Source organism: Oncorhynchus keta, chromosome 37 (assembly GCF_023373465.1).
Source record: "Oncorhynchus keta strain PuntledgeMale-10-30-2019 chromosome 37, Oket_V2, whole genome shotgun sequence".
Taxonomy (NCBI): domain Eukaryota; kingdom Metazoa; phylum Chordata; class Actinopteri; order Salmoniformes; family Salmonidae; genus Oncorhynchus; species Oncorhynchus keta.
Window position 1 is genome coordinate 13,885,083 of NC_068457.1, and position 14,746 is coordinate 13,899,828.

Below are 14,746 nucleotides of genomic sequence, written 5' to 3' on the forward strand. Positions count from 1 at the left end.
AAGGATACATGAAACAAATCTTCTTGAAAGTTTGCATGCATAATCTCACACAGCATCATGACACTCTACACTTTGGTTCCAGTACACCAAATGCATGAAGCATATCAAGATTTTGCTCAGGAGTATCATGTCCTTGCAGTGTTCCAAGCAGACCTGGATTCAAATACTATTTTGAATCTTTCAAATCCTTGTTAAACCTGTCTGGATTGCCAGATGGGCGGAGTTTGTTATTTTGCTTCTATTCTATTGGTTCCATTACACAGAGGAAACTCAATCAAGCCCAGATAATATATTTGAAATTACTTCAAATAGTATTTGAACCCTGGTCTGGTTTCAGTAAGCTCGCCTGATTTGTTTCAAATGAGGATAGCTGTTTAACTACACCATTTGTACTGATCAGCATGATGTAAGTAGCTGAGTCAGCCTGTTAGCCAAGGCTAAATGGCTGCCATGATCACTAAACTTGGTCAGACATCACTGGTCTCAGTTGTAAGGCAGTCAGCATTCAGTAGCCTCAGGGGTGAGAGTGGTATATCTATTAAACTGTAAAAGCAACGTATGTGGGTGGCTCTTGGAGCCGTCTATGACGACCTGCCTGTGACCCACGGGTCATAGAGCCTCTGGGCAGAGCACTCTGTTGTAATGATGGGCTGTGAAATGTCTCACTGTGTTCATGTATCTGGATAACTGTGCACTCATCTAATCAATCTTGTATTTCTTACATAAAAGGGCAGCTATGAAGACATCCTGGAGATGTTGATCAGTGAAGGTATTCAGCTGTTGCGTGTTTGCATCTGGGCCCCAGCATGTTTGCGTGAGTGCCCTCCTCAGATGGCCCCAAACTCCCAGCGGAGGGAGTTAGTCTCAGGTGCCTATAACATCTCGTGGGTTCTGACCTCCAATCCCCTCTTTCCCTAGATGATTTATATGCACACAGTTCTCTTATAATCAGGTGAGACAAAACTGGCCTGGAATAGAAACCTGCTCACACTGTAGCTTTTTGGGACTGGGTTGGTCACCCCTGTTGCATGTTGTCAATGTTTTACATACATTTTCAGACAAGGACACCTTTACTAATTGGTGTGATTATGGTGACTCCCTGTGGTCATGTATGAATACTGCAAGTTAAAGTAAGAATAAATTCCTCTCAAACTCACACACGTGTTGCGGTCATGAAGCTATTGATTTACTTTTGATATGTGGCAACAATCCAACAGGTCCAAATGTAACAGCAACTGCAAATGTTGCTCTTATATTTGTTGTTTGTAAATGTTCTCTTCTCTATTTGGTCTGATTGGATAGCTATAATCTACTGCTCAGTTACTCCCATTGTGTTTGTAGTACACATGAGCCTAGATAGACCATATCTTGCACAGCCTGCATTGGATATAATTTACAACTGGCTTAGTCTAATTAAAGACTGAAACAGCCGTGCAATTGAAATCTCTCCCTCCTTCTCTCTCTCCCTTTCTCCTTTAATGGCCAAACACATATTTCACTAACAAGCACTAGCAGGGAAAGAAAATAGAAGAAAAATAGAAGTTGATTGGGTCCTCTGGGTTTGTTTTGGAACTCTCACTCCACGGTGGTAGGAGCCAAAGGGGCCTAATGTATTCTCTATGAAATCAGGGCCTCATACATTCCTAATATCCCCAATGTTTTCTAACAAGGTCTCTCCTTACCAACGCTTACAGCAGGGATCATCAACTACATTAAGCCGCTGGCCGATTTATTCTTGACTGGATTGTCTGGGGGACACGTGGGAATACTTTGGAACAATCAATTGCAGATAATTTCCTGGTGCTTTTAGTCTTATGTCTAACAATGAAAATTGTACATTAGAAAATATATTTTGGCTCAGAAAACTTGGGGTGCCAAATAAAAACAACCCGCAGTCCAAATTTGGTCCACGGGCCGCCATTTAAGGAGCCCTGCTTTACAGTTACAGCAGCCAATCCAATGAGTCCTGATATACTATAAACCAAGAGTACTACCAAGTAGGCCTACCTGTCCAAGTGCAAAGTCCCACAACCCAAAATGGGTAAATAGCTATTTTGCCGTCCGTCTCTGCCTCTCTGAATAACTATTGAGTTTTTTGCACCACCTAGTGGTCAAATATTTTATATTCCCCAGTAGAGTAGAATGCCCAATTCCAATTCGACCACTAGCACCTATTTCCTAGCCTATACACGGTCTTTTCTACAGTCAAATCTGATGAGATTGGATAGGTATTAAGAATAAGATGACATCTTATATTTTCACCTTATTGTTTAGATTCACCCAATATCTTTCAGCTCTTCATGGATGAAGGAAGTATAGTGGGTAGGAGTAGATTTGGAATTCGGAGCCATTGCGTCACAAGTCAAAGAGCCCTCTGTGTTTCCACTCACTCGACGTTTTCTATCGAAAGTAGTGTTGCTTCAGTTGAAGCGTAAATGGGCGGTTTATTGTACGTCCCAGTGTGTATATTTCATCTACTTCACCTGAATACTGTCCATTAAAAAGTAAAATCAAGTTACGACATAGCTAAATACACTATTGTTGACTTTTCGCTTGCTGGCTAGCTCCGCCAGCTGAGTCTAACGTCAAGATGGACCAGGCAGCGAGCCGATACCAAGTGGTGAGCCAAAACAATCGACATTGCCATCTGTTTGGGAACTCCAACTAGTATAAACAACCTATTTACAATATTACTTGGTGTCAACCTAGACTATACATGTTTAAATTGACGGCTTGTATAATCAAACGGATGTTCCTCGTGCCTATCACTTCCGCATTATTCAGCAGCAGATCAATAATAGCAACAGTAGCTAACCTAGCTAAACGTTAGCTAGCAAATTCCAATTCAATTTGAGTCGTTAATCATCCACATGACAGCACTTTATCACTTAGTTAACTCCGCTTGTATTGGTTTTCTGAACGGATAAGTAACTTGGCTAGCTAGCAAACGTTAGTTCGCTGTATGTCAGCAAGTGCCATGTAAGCTAACCCAGGCTAGACTTCAATTATATGCAGCCATTTGTGGCAACACTACCAAATAAGCTACCTCGCTCAAGTATAGTTAGAGCCCCCGAAACACGTACATAATACAAACAATGTTCCATGACATCTCTAGTGCTCAATAATTGGCTTTCCATGAGAACAATATACACTCCCCCCACAAAGAAGATGGCATTCGTAGTTGCATACTAATGGTCAGAAAAACAAGGTGGTTCGGTTATTGTTCAAGCCAGTTTGCTAGGTAGTTATTAGCTATTTCAGCAATGGTGGGGGAGGCTGTTTGAGGCTGCCCTCTTGGCCGCAGAGGCATGTTGCTGTTTTAATTCAAAATACTTCCAATTCTTCACAATTTACCATGGGGCAGATATAATATTTTACAGTTTTAAATCTAATTTCCTGCATTTCTATACATTTTGCCATGGGGCTGATAGAAAATGTGCAGTTTAAAAGTACATTTTCTGCAATTCACACATTTTGGCATGGTTCTTCTTGTGCTGTCTGAGTGACTCAACATAACATGCAATGACATTTGTTTTTATTTGTATTCCCCCAGTCTAGTTTTCATTTTGGTGGTTGTTAGTTCTCAAAGATGGTCTTACAAAAAAATATATAGCTCTGTTATGTTCTCTACATACATTATTTCTGGTCTTAGTCATTTAAGTTTACACTGAAAATGAACATCCCCCAAATTATTTTCACAAAAAAAAAATATATATATAAGATAAAATTATAAAAAATAAATAGATATATTGTATATACTGAACAAAAAATTGAAACGCAACATGTCAAGTGTTTCATGAGCTGAAATGAAAGATCCCAGAAATGTTCCATATGCACAAATTTGTTTACATCCCGGTTAGTGAGCATTTCTCCTTTGCCAAGATAATCCATCCACCTGACAGGTTTTGCATATCAAGAAGCGGATTAAACAGCATGACCATTACACAGGTGCACCTCGTGCTGGGGACAATGAAAGGGCACTCTAAAATGTGCAGTTTTGTCACACAACACAATGCCACAGATGTCTCAAGTTTTGAAAGTGTGCAATTGGCATGCTGACTGCAGGAATGTCCACCAGAGAATTGAATGTTAATTTCTCTACCAAAAGCCACCACCAACGTCGTTTTAGAGAATTTGGCTGTGCGTCCAACCGGCATCACAACCACAGACCACGTGTATGGTGTCGTGTGGGTGAGCGGTTTGCTGATGTCAACGTTGTGAACAGAGTGCCCCATGGTAGTGGTGGGGTTATGGTATGGGCAGACATAAGCTATAGACAATGAACACAATTGCATTTTATCAGCAGCAATTTGAATGCACAAAAATACAGTGACAAGATCCTGAGGCCCATTGTGAGGTCAATTTTTATTAAAGGTATCTGTGACCAACATGCTTATCTGTATCCCCAGTCATACAGATATCCATAGATTAGGGCCTAATTTATGTAAAATGACTGATTTCCTCCATATGAACTGTAACTCAGTAAAATCAGTGAAGTTGTTGCATGTAGTGTTTGATCATTTTGTTCAGTATATACACTGCTAAAAAAATAAAGGGAACACTTAAACAACACAATGTAACTCCAAGTCAATCACACTTCTGTGAAATCAAACTGTCCACTTAGGAAGCAACACTGATTGACAATAAATTCCACATGCTGTTGTGCAAATGGAATAGACAACAAGTGGAAATTATAGGCATTTAGCAAGACACCCCCAATAAAGGAGTGGTTCTGCAGGTGGGGACCACAGACCACTTCTCAGTTCCTATACTTCCTAGCAGATGTTTTGGTCACTTTTGAATCCTGGCGGTGCTTTCCCTCTAGTGGTAGCATGAGACGGAGTCTACAACCCACACAAGTGGCTCAGGTAGGGCAGCTCATCCAGGATGGCACATCAATGTGAGATGTGGCAAGAAGGTTTGCTGTGTCTGTCAGCGTAGTGTCCAGAGCATGGAGGTGCTACCAGGAGACAGGCCAGTACATCAGGAGACGTGGAGGAGGGCAACAACCCAGCAGCAGGACCGCTACCTCCGCCTTTGTGCAAGTAGGAGCAGGAGGAGCACTGCCAGAGCCCTGCAAAATTACCTCCAGCAGGCCACAAATGTGCATGTGTCTGCTCGAACGGTCAGAAATAGACTCCATGAGGGTGGTATGAGGGCCCGACGTCCACAGGTGGGGGTTGTGCTTACAGCCCAACACCGTGCAGGACATTTGGCATTTGCAAGAGAACAACAAGATGGCAAATTCACACTGAGCACATGTGACAGACGTGACAGTCTGGAGACGCCGTGGAGAACGTTCTGCTGCCTGCAACATCCTCCAGCATGACCGGTTTGGCGGTGGGTCAGTCATGGTGTGTGGTGGCATTTCTTTGGGGGGCTGCACAGTCCTCCATGTGCTCGCCAGAGGTAGCCTGACTGCCATTAGGTACCGAGATGAGATCCTCAGACCCCTTGTGAGACCATATGCTGGTGTGGTTGGCCCTGGGTTCCTCCTAATGCAAGACAATGCTAGACCTCATGTGGCTGGAGTGTGTCAGGCGTTTCTGCAAGAGGAAGGCATTGATGCTGTGGACTGGCCCGCCCGTTCCCCAGACCTGAATCCAATTGAGCACATCTGGGACATCATGTCTCGCTCCATCCACCAACGCCACGTTGCACCACAGACTGTCCAGGAGTTGGCGGATGCTTTAGTCCAGGTCTGGGAGGAGATCCCTCGGGTGACCATCCGCCACCTCATCAGGAGCATGCCCAGGCGTTGTAGGGAGGTCATACAGGCACGTGGAGGCCACACACACTACTGAGCCTCATTTTGACTTGTTTTAAGCACATTACATCAAAGTTTGATCAGCCTGTAGTGTGGTTTTCCACTTTTTGAGTGTGACTCCAAATCCAGACCTTCATGGGTTGATAAATTTGATACATTTCATTTCCATTAATAATTTTTGTGGGATTTTGTTGTCAGCACATTCAACTATGTAAATAAAGTATTTAATAAGAATATTTCGTTCATTCAGATCTAGGATGTGTTATTTTAGTGTTCCCTTTATTTTTTTGAGCAATGTATTATAAAAAAATTCAAAATTGGAGTGGAGGTTGTCATTTAGAAGTGGCGGCCCACCGCTTCTAAATTAATATAGGAAACACTGGGGTTCTAGAGTAGGATGGGTAATTGATAGGGGAACAGTGTTCAACCTACCTTTCTACTTGGCGATACTTCCATAATTATCCATTTGATAGGCACCGGTGTCTTATAAACACCTTTTTCCAGTTTCAGGTGGAACAAGGAAATATTCAGAAAGATATTGAATCCACTCTTTTTGCAAATTGAAAAATTACTCTTACATGTGTGTAAATATTTGTTTGGGTCGCGCTGTGTGACACGCTGTCATCTAACTCACTTGGCCTCTAGCACCAGCTTTAGCTATGCTGCTGGAGGTTTGCTATTGCTCGGATGTCTAGTTGTCAATGTAAATGCCGTGTATCCAAGGCTAGGGTCACTTCTGGTTTAGTCCTGTATCGGCCCATCACTCTCGAAAGCAGAATTCTTTTTACTTTCATAGTCGTTATCATGCCATGTGTATTTAGGTTATCATTAATTACTTCCACAGACTGATTTGATATGGGATAAGTCAATTAGGCAGTTGTTGTAAGCCATTGAATAATGTTGCCTACTGGCCTTAAAAGTCCAAATGCCCACTGCTGCATTATGCTGGAATGCTTGCTAACGTCAGACATACCATGCTATGCCTTACCTTTTTTTGCTTTTTTCGAAGTGCAAAACTTTTTCCAGCCACAGCCGTGCTATTTTCGATCCTGCCTCTGCACTTTCCTCAGTCGCTAAGCAACTGTGGATTTGCCTCTGTGTCATCTCTTTCAGGTTTTGAGGGTAACCGGTATCTAGATGCGTCATACAGGCTGTTTTATAATGTAAACTCCCCAACCATCCGTGTTATTTGTGTACACTCATTCTGAACAGGTCTTTAAACATGTAGGCCTAACCTAACTATTTGGACTTTTATCCAACACGTATACTAGATGTATCAGATGAATATAGGACATACTGAGATAACCTCGGGAGTTCTTGTTTAGGCCTTGGTGTGCCGATGGTGAAATAACTAATTCACCCCATGCCAATTATGCAGTTGTTTAGCTCTTGCATAACTGGTGTCCTTGACACCGGATAGCATCGCACTCACTCATTCTCCTGGCTTTGCACATTGACCCTGCAGTGCATAGAATGCTGCTGGACATGATGCCACAAGTTAAACGCTGGTCTGTTGACCTACGCAGACGCCAAGTGAGCCTCAAGTGAGCTGCAAGACTAAAGCAACATTTGGCACTGCTGCCACACTGATCAATCAAGGCCTAGGCTATGCATCCGCTTAAGCTACATCATTTGTCATTGGCCAGATATAAGGCTGTGCTGTCTTCTCTATAACATTATTGTCACCCTTCTGTTTCCCATGACCATGTTGTCTTCTTCCAACTGGATGCTATGCTGGCAATTAGCCTAGATCACATGTTTTGGATGTCTTCAGTGCCCTTAGCACTGGAATCAAATGTTGCCTACTTAGTTTATTACAAAACACCAGATGATCTTTCAGTGTTGGGCCATGACCATATCTCTCCAAGCGTCTCAGTTTACAGGGCTTCCCTCTCCTTCCTCACCTTTGACATTCTGTGTCGTGAACTTGTGACGTTGGTTTTATCGAAGTGATACTTAACTCCTCTCTACCCCCCCGCCCCCCCTTCTCTCTCAGTTTGAGAATGATGAAGACGACTCCTGTGAGCCCTCCACCAGCGCCCAGCAGCCGTGCACCTCGTCCCAGGCCAACTCGTCCTCCCAGGCCTGCCCTGTCCCAGTAGCCCTGGGGGGGGATGCAGAGGCCCCACCTCCCCCGTATGCCAGCATCGCCATGGGAGCCACCGCTGCCATGCCTGGTACAGAACCAAAGACTCCATATACTGTCTGTTTGGCTCTTTTTCTGTGTCTCACTGTCTTTCTGACCCTTTCTCCATCTCATTCTCTTGTAGCGTCTGTAGCTCTCATGTAGTTCTTTCAAACACGTTGGAACCAGCCAGTTGCCCTAAGTATAGGCCGATAATTCACACTCCTGGAATTAAGCCGATGTGATTTCCTTATTTGATTGAATTGATTCCGAACTCCATCTTCACCTTGTGAACAGTGTTCATTTGATTTGTTGTGGTCTAATTGGCCATGTCTCTTTCCTGGGGTCCCCCAGTAGAGAGCAGTTGTTACCCAAGGGATTTCCCCGTGCCGCCTCCCTACAGCGTGGCCACCTCTCTTCCCACCTACGACGAGGCAGAGAAAGCCAAAGCTGCAGCCATGGTACTCTCTGCTGTGGAGGTGATACCAGGGGTAGGACACACACACAGACACGTGTTTGAGTATGGGATGTTTACCCATGAAACCAGGATTATTCTGCTGGAATGCTGTAAGAAAAACCTCAATGCTGCTATTAACTACCCAGTGTAACAACATATTTCAGGATCAAAACAACTTTGATAGCTATATTGTCCAAGTCATAGCTACAACAGTATTTCCAGTATGTTAGCTCTATTTTATGTAGGCCTAGTAAAAATGCCCAATGAGCTTTATTTCTGCTCTCTCAACAACTCTAAAAGAGAAGGAAATGTCGACACACAGTACTATACCGCCCATCTCCTTATTCATTGGGATGACTGAGCTATTGCAACATTTCTGCAGAAGAGATGGATGAGTTGTTTTCCTGTCCCATTTCTCTTAAACAGGAGGATGACTTCCCTCCAAGGGATGACTTCAGCGATGTCGACCAGCTGAGGGTGGGGAACGACGGCATTTTCATGCTGGCCTTTTTCAGTAAGTGGATCTGTTGTTTTTGCATGAAACCCCCTGATTCTTCAGTGAGTTGACAAGCCCAAATAGCCTCTTTCACTGAGCGGACTGGCCCATTTCAGTCTGATTAGGGAAACATAACAAAAGTTTGCTTGGATGAAAATGTGAGTAAGCAATTGAAGGTGTTTTCTATGGATTCACCACAAGGTGGCAACAGTCACTAATTGAAGATAACATGATCCAATAGGAATGGAGGTGGGAAAGGTCAAAGTAAGTCAGCTTAGCGATGTAGCGTATGTATTTTACTGAAAAGTCAACAGAAATGTTAGTCAACCTTGAGAGTGGTGTCTATTTGTCTGTGCTTGTAACTGCACGCTTTCTCTTTTTCTTTTACCCCTTTTTCTCCCCAATGTCATGGTTTAGTAGCTACTATCTTGTCTCATCGCTACAACTCCCATACGGGCTCGGGAGAGACGAAGGTTGAAAGTCATGCGTCCTCCGATACACAACCCAACCAAGCCGCACTGCTTCTTAACACAACCCGGAAGCCAGCCGCACCAATGTGTCGGAGGAAACACCTGGCAACCTTGGTTGGCGCGCACTGCGCCCGGCACGCCACAAGAGTCGCTGGTGCGCGAGGAGACAAGGATATCCCTTCCGGCCAAGCCCTCCCTAACCCGGATGACGCTAGGCCAATTGTGCGTCGCCCCACGGACCTCCCGGTCGCGGCCGGTTACGACAGAACCCAGGGTCTCTGGTGGCACAGTACAGCGCCCTTAACCACTGCGCCACCTGGAAGACCCCTTAACTGCATGCTTTCTTCCGTCTCCAAACAGTGGCCTTCCTGTTCAATTGGATTGGGTTTTGCTTGTCATTCTGCCTGACCAACACCATCGCCGGCCGATACGGGGCCATCTGCGGCTTTGGCCTCTCTCTCATCAAGTGGATTCTCATCGTCAGAGTAAGTGCAGTATTGGGTTAAAGGGGCCTAATCAATGTATCTAAAACAACGTACAGAGTTGATTTCAATATGGGACAGGACATACAGTCCACCACTTTAAAAGCAGCCCATACAAAGTGTCTACTTCAAACATCAACGTTACAAATGGTTTACTTTAAATTAACAAGCTGGCTCGCAGTATCCTGCTTAATCCAGACAATTCTGTGCACGTAATTGCGGCAGGTAGCCTAGTGGTAAAGAGCGTTGGGCCAGTAACCAAAATGTCGCTGGTTCAAATCCCCAAGCCGACTAGGAGAAACATCTGCCAGTGTGCCTTTGAGCAAGGCATGTAACCCTAATTGCTCTGGATAAGAGCATCTGCTAAATTACTAAAATGTATAAAAAATAAAAAAAATTAAATGCTTCACTTAGCTAGCATGTTAATGACTTGAATGTTACAAAATAAATGTCAAGTATGTTCAGTATATCACTGCATATCCCAGGCATGGCTTGTGCAGTAGGAAGCAGATGCTTGCTACGGCTTGTTAGCCCTAGATGTGAGGAGGACGCCCTTAAGAGCAGGAACCCAGTGTGATCTCTGTGCTCTGGGCATCAATCAAAGCCCTGTACAATTTCCACATGTAGAAGCAACACACTGGTGGGCATAGAGTTATTAACCCCGGGCTTTCATCATTGATCTGGTGCACACAGCTACTCCCACTAGATGTTGTGCAATACTAGGCTATACAGGAGTTTAGGCCTTTATTTGAGCAGTGCCAAATTGAAGGCCTGGTTTCCTAGGACTGGGCTTATTTTTTTTGTCCAGGAAACCGGCCCATAGTCTCAATTAGGACACCCAACATTCGAGGAATTGAGGCTTGAGGAGGCCTAATCCTAGCGCATGTACATTTCTGCCATGGTGATTCTGATAATCTGCATGTGTTTATAGTAACTGATTGTCATTCAAAAGTATTCTCATGATGGTAGGACGTGCTGAATTTCCATTTCCTGTCAATTCTACTTTCCCACAGTTCTCGGACTACTTTACTGGATACTTCAATGGGCAGTACTGGCTCTGGTGGATTTTCCTAGTCCTCGGTAAGTTTATTGATCTGCATCGCAAGTGCTGCATTCTTCAACTAGCCAAATGCTGAGGAATTAAGCTGTACTAATATATCCCCCTAGAATGATGTACACCAATGCCATCTGTTGGCTGAAATGATGTACTACTAATCTTCCCACAGTAAAGTGAATTCCTTGACCTTGGATGAATAGTGGAGTTTTTTTACTAATGATTTCGAATCCCTTCCTCAGGTCTCCTGCTTTTCTTCAGAGGGTTCGTGAACTACCTGAAAGTGCGTAACATGTCTGAAAGCATGGCTGCCTCGCACAGAACACGCTTCTTCTTCCTGTACTGAGGTAAAACATATATATTTTTAATTGAACCTTTATTTAACTAGGCAAGTCAGTTAGGAACAAATTCTTATTTACAATGACGGCCTACCCCGGACAAACCCGGACGACACTAGGCCAATTGTGCGCTGCCCTATGGGACTCCCAATCACGGCCGGATGTGAACCAGGTACTGCAGTGACTCCTTTTGAGCTGATATGCAGTGTCTTAGATCACTGCTCCACTCGGGAGCCCAACTACTAATGAAGACCTTAATGAAAGACAAAGACACAGTCACCGCATACTAACATGTATAGTAGATATTATCCTTGAGACTTGACATTCATATAAAGACATGCATATAAATGAAGTTATTGTTTATGAAATAATACTATATCTTGTTGTTCCAATTTGTCTTTCTGTAAATGGCATGTTGTAATATCTGCTACCCGTAGTCTGCGAATTCTACAACAGTTGCGCTTTCAGAATTATTTTCCCACTTCCTTTGCTCCAGGTTGTCGCTCCAAACATTCCTCCTTAATGTGAAATTCCCTGAGGATTTGCAAGCCTTTTCTCGAATGACCAGGCCAAAAAAAAACACAGTGAAAAGACGTGAGGAAGAAAAGAACCAGTGCGTCATTACAGCTGCGAAAGTCTGGCGTCTTTCATTAAAAGCAAAAACAGCTGACTCGTCTCTTTTTCAGAAAGTCCATACAATACAGATTAACCCAGCTAAATATACCCTATGTGTTTCTGATATTTCCACCGGCTTTGTTTGGCTCTGTCGATTTCAATTGCCTTCCTGATCTAACCCCTGTAATGGTCCCATCCTGCTTAATATCCCAAGTCTTGTACAGTGAATACACCTTAACAGGGGGGTAGTATAGTGCAGTGTAGTAGCTGGGTCTACCTGTTGTGGATGTTTGTGGAAAAGCACACACAAGAAGATGGAAGAAAACAGTATGCAGCCAAGAGGTCTTATGCAGTTGTGTCCTTACCTGAACTGGATATCTGCTCCTAATGAGGATGAGGATGATGATGAAACGGTTAGTCTAGAGCTCTATCGGGAGTGTCAATATTACAATTTGAATTGTATCCCTTAATTTTAATCCCCATATTTAATTGTCTTTGGTATAAAAATATGTTATTTGATGAAACTCATGACTTTTTTATTGTGAAATGATTGAACTGTATCACAGCTTATGCCAATTTATATGTGCAACCTCTTTCTCCATCAGTTGTGAATTGCTTACTTGTCATAGTGCGTATACTGATCTCTTTGTCAGTCCAATTTTGAACTGGAAATTGCGTTTATCCCCAAAAAGGATATCTGCCTTTTGCACTTTTTTTTGTTCATTTTTTTTTTTTTTTTTTTTCTTCAAAAAAATTAATTTTCATTCAGTTGATTATTGCAATTAGCCTGAACTGTGATATTTTAAAGTATTGTCGCCTTTCTTTAATGCTTGAATGATGCCTTTATCATTTTGTTTCTGTTACACAGAAGCCTCATCAGCAATATCGAAAAATGTAACTTAAATGCACGATTATTCTGGCCAAGTTGGTTATAATAGTATTCAGCTAAAACAACGTTATTAATATTATATTTGTATGTTTGTAAAACAGCCAAACAATTTTTGTCAGAAATGATGGTACTCAGAGATGATGATGCGTGCTTGTTAACCCTTTAACCTGAAGTCTTGCGAAATGCCAATAAAGTTCCAAATGCACCCTGTGACTGCCTCATGTTAGAATTAATTTGATGTTGAATAGGCCTATCGTGTGCTATTGTGAGCCCTGGAGGATGTTGAATAGCCTCTCTTATTTAGAGCTGTGTCTGAAAACGCTACTAGCCGTTAAATCCTTGCTTCTGTCCTTGTTTCCTCAATTGCTCTCAAAGCGCATTGGAGGACAGGATACAAGGTCCCTCCCTCAAACCTCTTCCTCCATTGGTCTTTGAGAGGAATTGAGAAACGGCCCATGACTGACTCTCTCTAAACCCTCAGAGGTTATAGTTTGGTTGTTGGTTTCGTTAGATGGCGTACATTTACCTCACTCTGGCATTTGTCCAACCAAATATGTTTTATCTAAATGACAAAGTATAAACCTCTTCCTGAAAAGCTCATTGTTTGCCATACAGAGGCCTGCTTTTACTGAATGCATGTGGGTTTTATTTGTTCTTTCTTTGGCTGTCCCCAATCCAGCCTCTTTATAAACTGTTAATGAGTGACCCATTTACAGAACTCCCTTCCGGTTGGCAAATGTTCTCTATTATAAGGCACTTTTTTTTCTCCCTTTTTATCAGGCCGGGATAGCTTAGGCCCTACTTCTCACAACCTCAATACTCATCCACCTCCTCCCTCCCTCCATCCACCCTTTAACTAGAGCGATTTGGAAGAGAGGCCAGGGCACAAAGTAAACTCTGTCACACGCACAGGCCCAGAGGGAACAGTGCTGACAATTGCTGTCGGCAGCATATCTGAGGTCTCGTTAGCCTATAGCTCCTTACGGCCAAACTAAGCATGCGCCTGCCCTGCTGCTACAGGTTTCCCGCTTCCCGGCCCGTTGTGGACGCTACCGGGGCTTTAAGTCAACACTCCCCTCACTCTCTGAAGGGTGATCAAGCTGAGCTCTTAGAATCAGTTGACTCAAAGATGACAACTCCCTCCAGGGGACAGGAGAGAGCGAGAGGGGAACTGAGTTGAAACTAAATAGTAGACAGTAATAGGGTTGCTGTGTGTGCTTCCTGATGGCTTTGGAAGTCGGTGTGTATAGGTGTAAATAATCGTGTGTGGTGTGGATGCATAATGTGTACTAGTGAGTTTCATACATTCTATGTTGCTGATTTCTATGTTTGTGCCTGCATACATGAGGATTTGTGTGTGTGCGTCTGTGAATGTGTCTCTGTGATGTATTAGCACACTCGCAATAAGCATGTTGCCAAGAAACGGCGGGATATGTAATCTCAGCAGCACAAGGCTGCTACAGCTTTCAAGTGGGCACAAAACATTGTGCAGGGTGTGGAGGGAAGAGTGGCTTGGCTCACCTGTTGGTTTGGCAGATACACTCTTGTCTCTTTACATCAGAGTGAAGTAACCACAAATAGAGCCTTGGGCTCTCTGCTGTGTGTGGAGGGTTCTGGAAGGATTTCCTAAATGCATGCCTGCCTGTCTTCAGTCAAAGCGGGCTATGGTTCTTTGTTATCGTCATACAGGCATGCTAGAATTCTCATGCATACTGACAACTTCAAATTGGGTTGTTGCATTTCACTGTGTACACATTTAGCTAATTAGTACAAGATCAGGAAATATTCCTTCTCACTGAATGAACTGACGTCAAGTGATGCTCATAAAGAATTGCACTTTTTGTGGCCGTTACCAAGCACATTTCCAACTGCAATCAAATCCAAAGGACTTACGTATTGTATGTCTGTGTGCGTTCGTGCGTATGCATAGCAATCCAGGCAGGTCTAAATCTACATAGGAACCCTTGGTCATTTCACACATCTGTGGGCTTTGGAAAACTCACCACAGCCTGACCCTATGGTCATCTCTATACCTAAAGAGGAATTCTACACC

General features: G+C 43.4%; 1 protein-coding gene across 2 annotated transcripts; it reads left to right on the top strand.

Annotated features, from left to right (window-relative positions):
* The first annotated feature begins 2,343 nt into the window (after positions 1-2,343).
* Positions 2,344-12,903, top strand: LOC118370245 (NEDD4 family-interacting protein 2-like). Of its 2 annotated transcripts, none has more exons than XM_035755171.2 (8): positions 2,344-2,620; positions 7,764-7,944; positions 8,250-8,383; positions 8,776-8,863; positions 9,676-9,800; positions 10,811-10,877; positions 11,094-11,198; positions 11,686-12,903. In XM_035755171.2, exons 1-7 carry the CDS (start codon positions 2,591-2,593, stop codon positions 11,195-11,197), a joined length of 729 nt encoding a protein of 242 aa, XP_035611064.1. In that variant the 5' UTR covers positions 2,344-2,590; the 3' UTR covers position 11,198; positions 11,686-12,903. The 2 variants fall into 2 exon arrangements, with proteins under 2 accessions (XP_035611064.1, XP_035611063.1); XM_035755170.2 differs by having other exon boundaries at positions 2,346-2,620; positions 8,247-8,383.
* Positions 12,904-14,746: the final 1,843 nt, after the last annotated feature.

Excerpts from the sequence above, each read along its gene's own strand:
- LOC118370245 (XM_035755170.2), top strand. The coding sequence starts at position 2,591 with ATGGACCAGGCAGCGAGCCGATACCAAGTG. Across the intron at positions 7,945-8,246 it reads AGCCACCGCTGCCATGCCTG|TAGAGAGCAGTTGTTACCCA; the intron begins GTACAGAACCAA and ends GGGGTCCCCCAG. Across the intron at positions 8,384-8,775 it reads CTGTGGAGGTGATACCAGGG|GAGGATGACTTCCCTCCAAG; the intron begins GTAGGACACACA and ends TCTCTTAAACAG.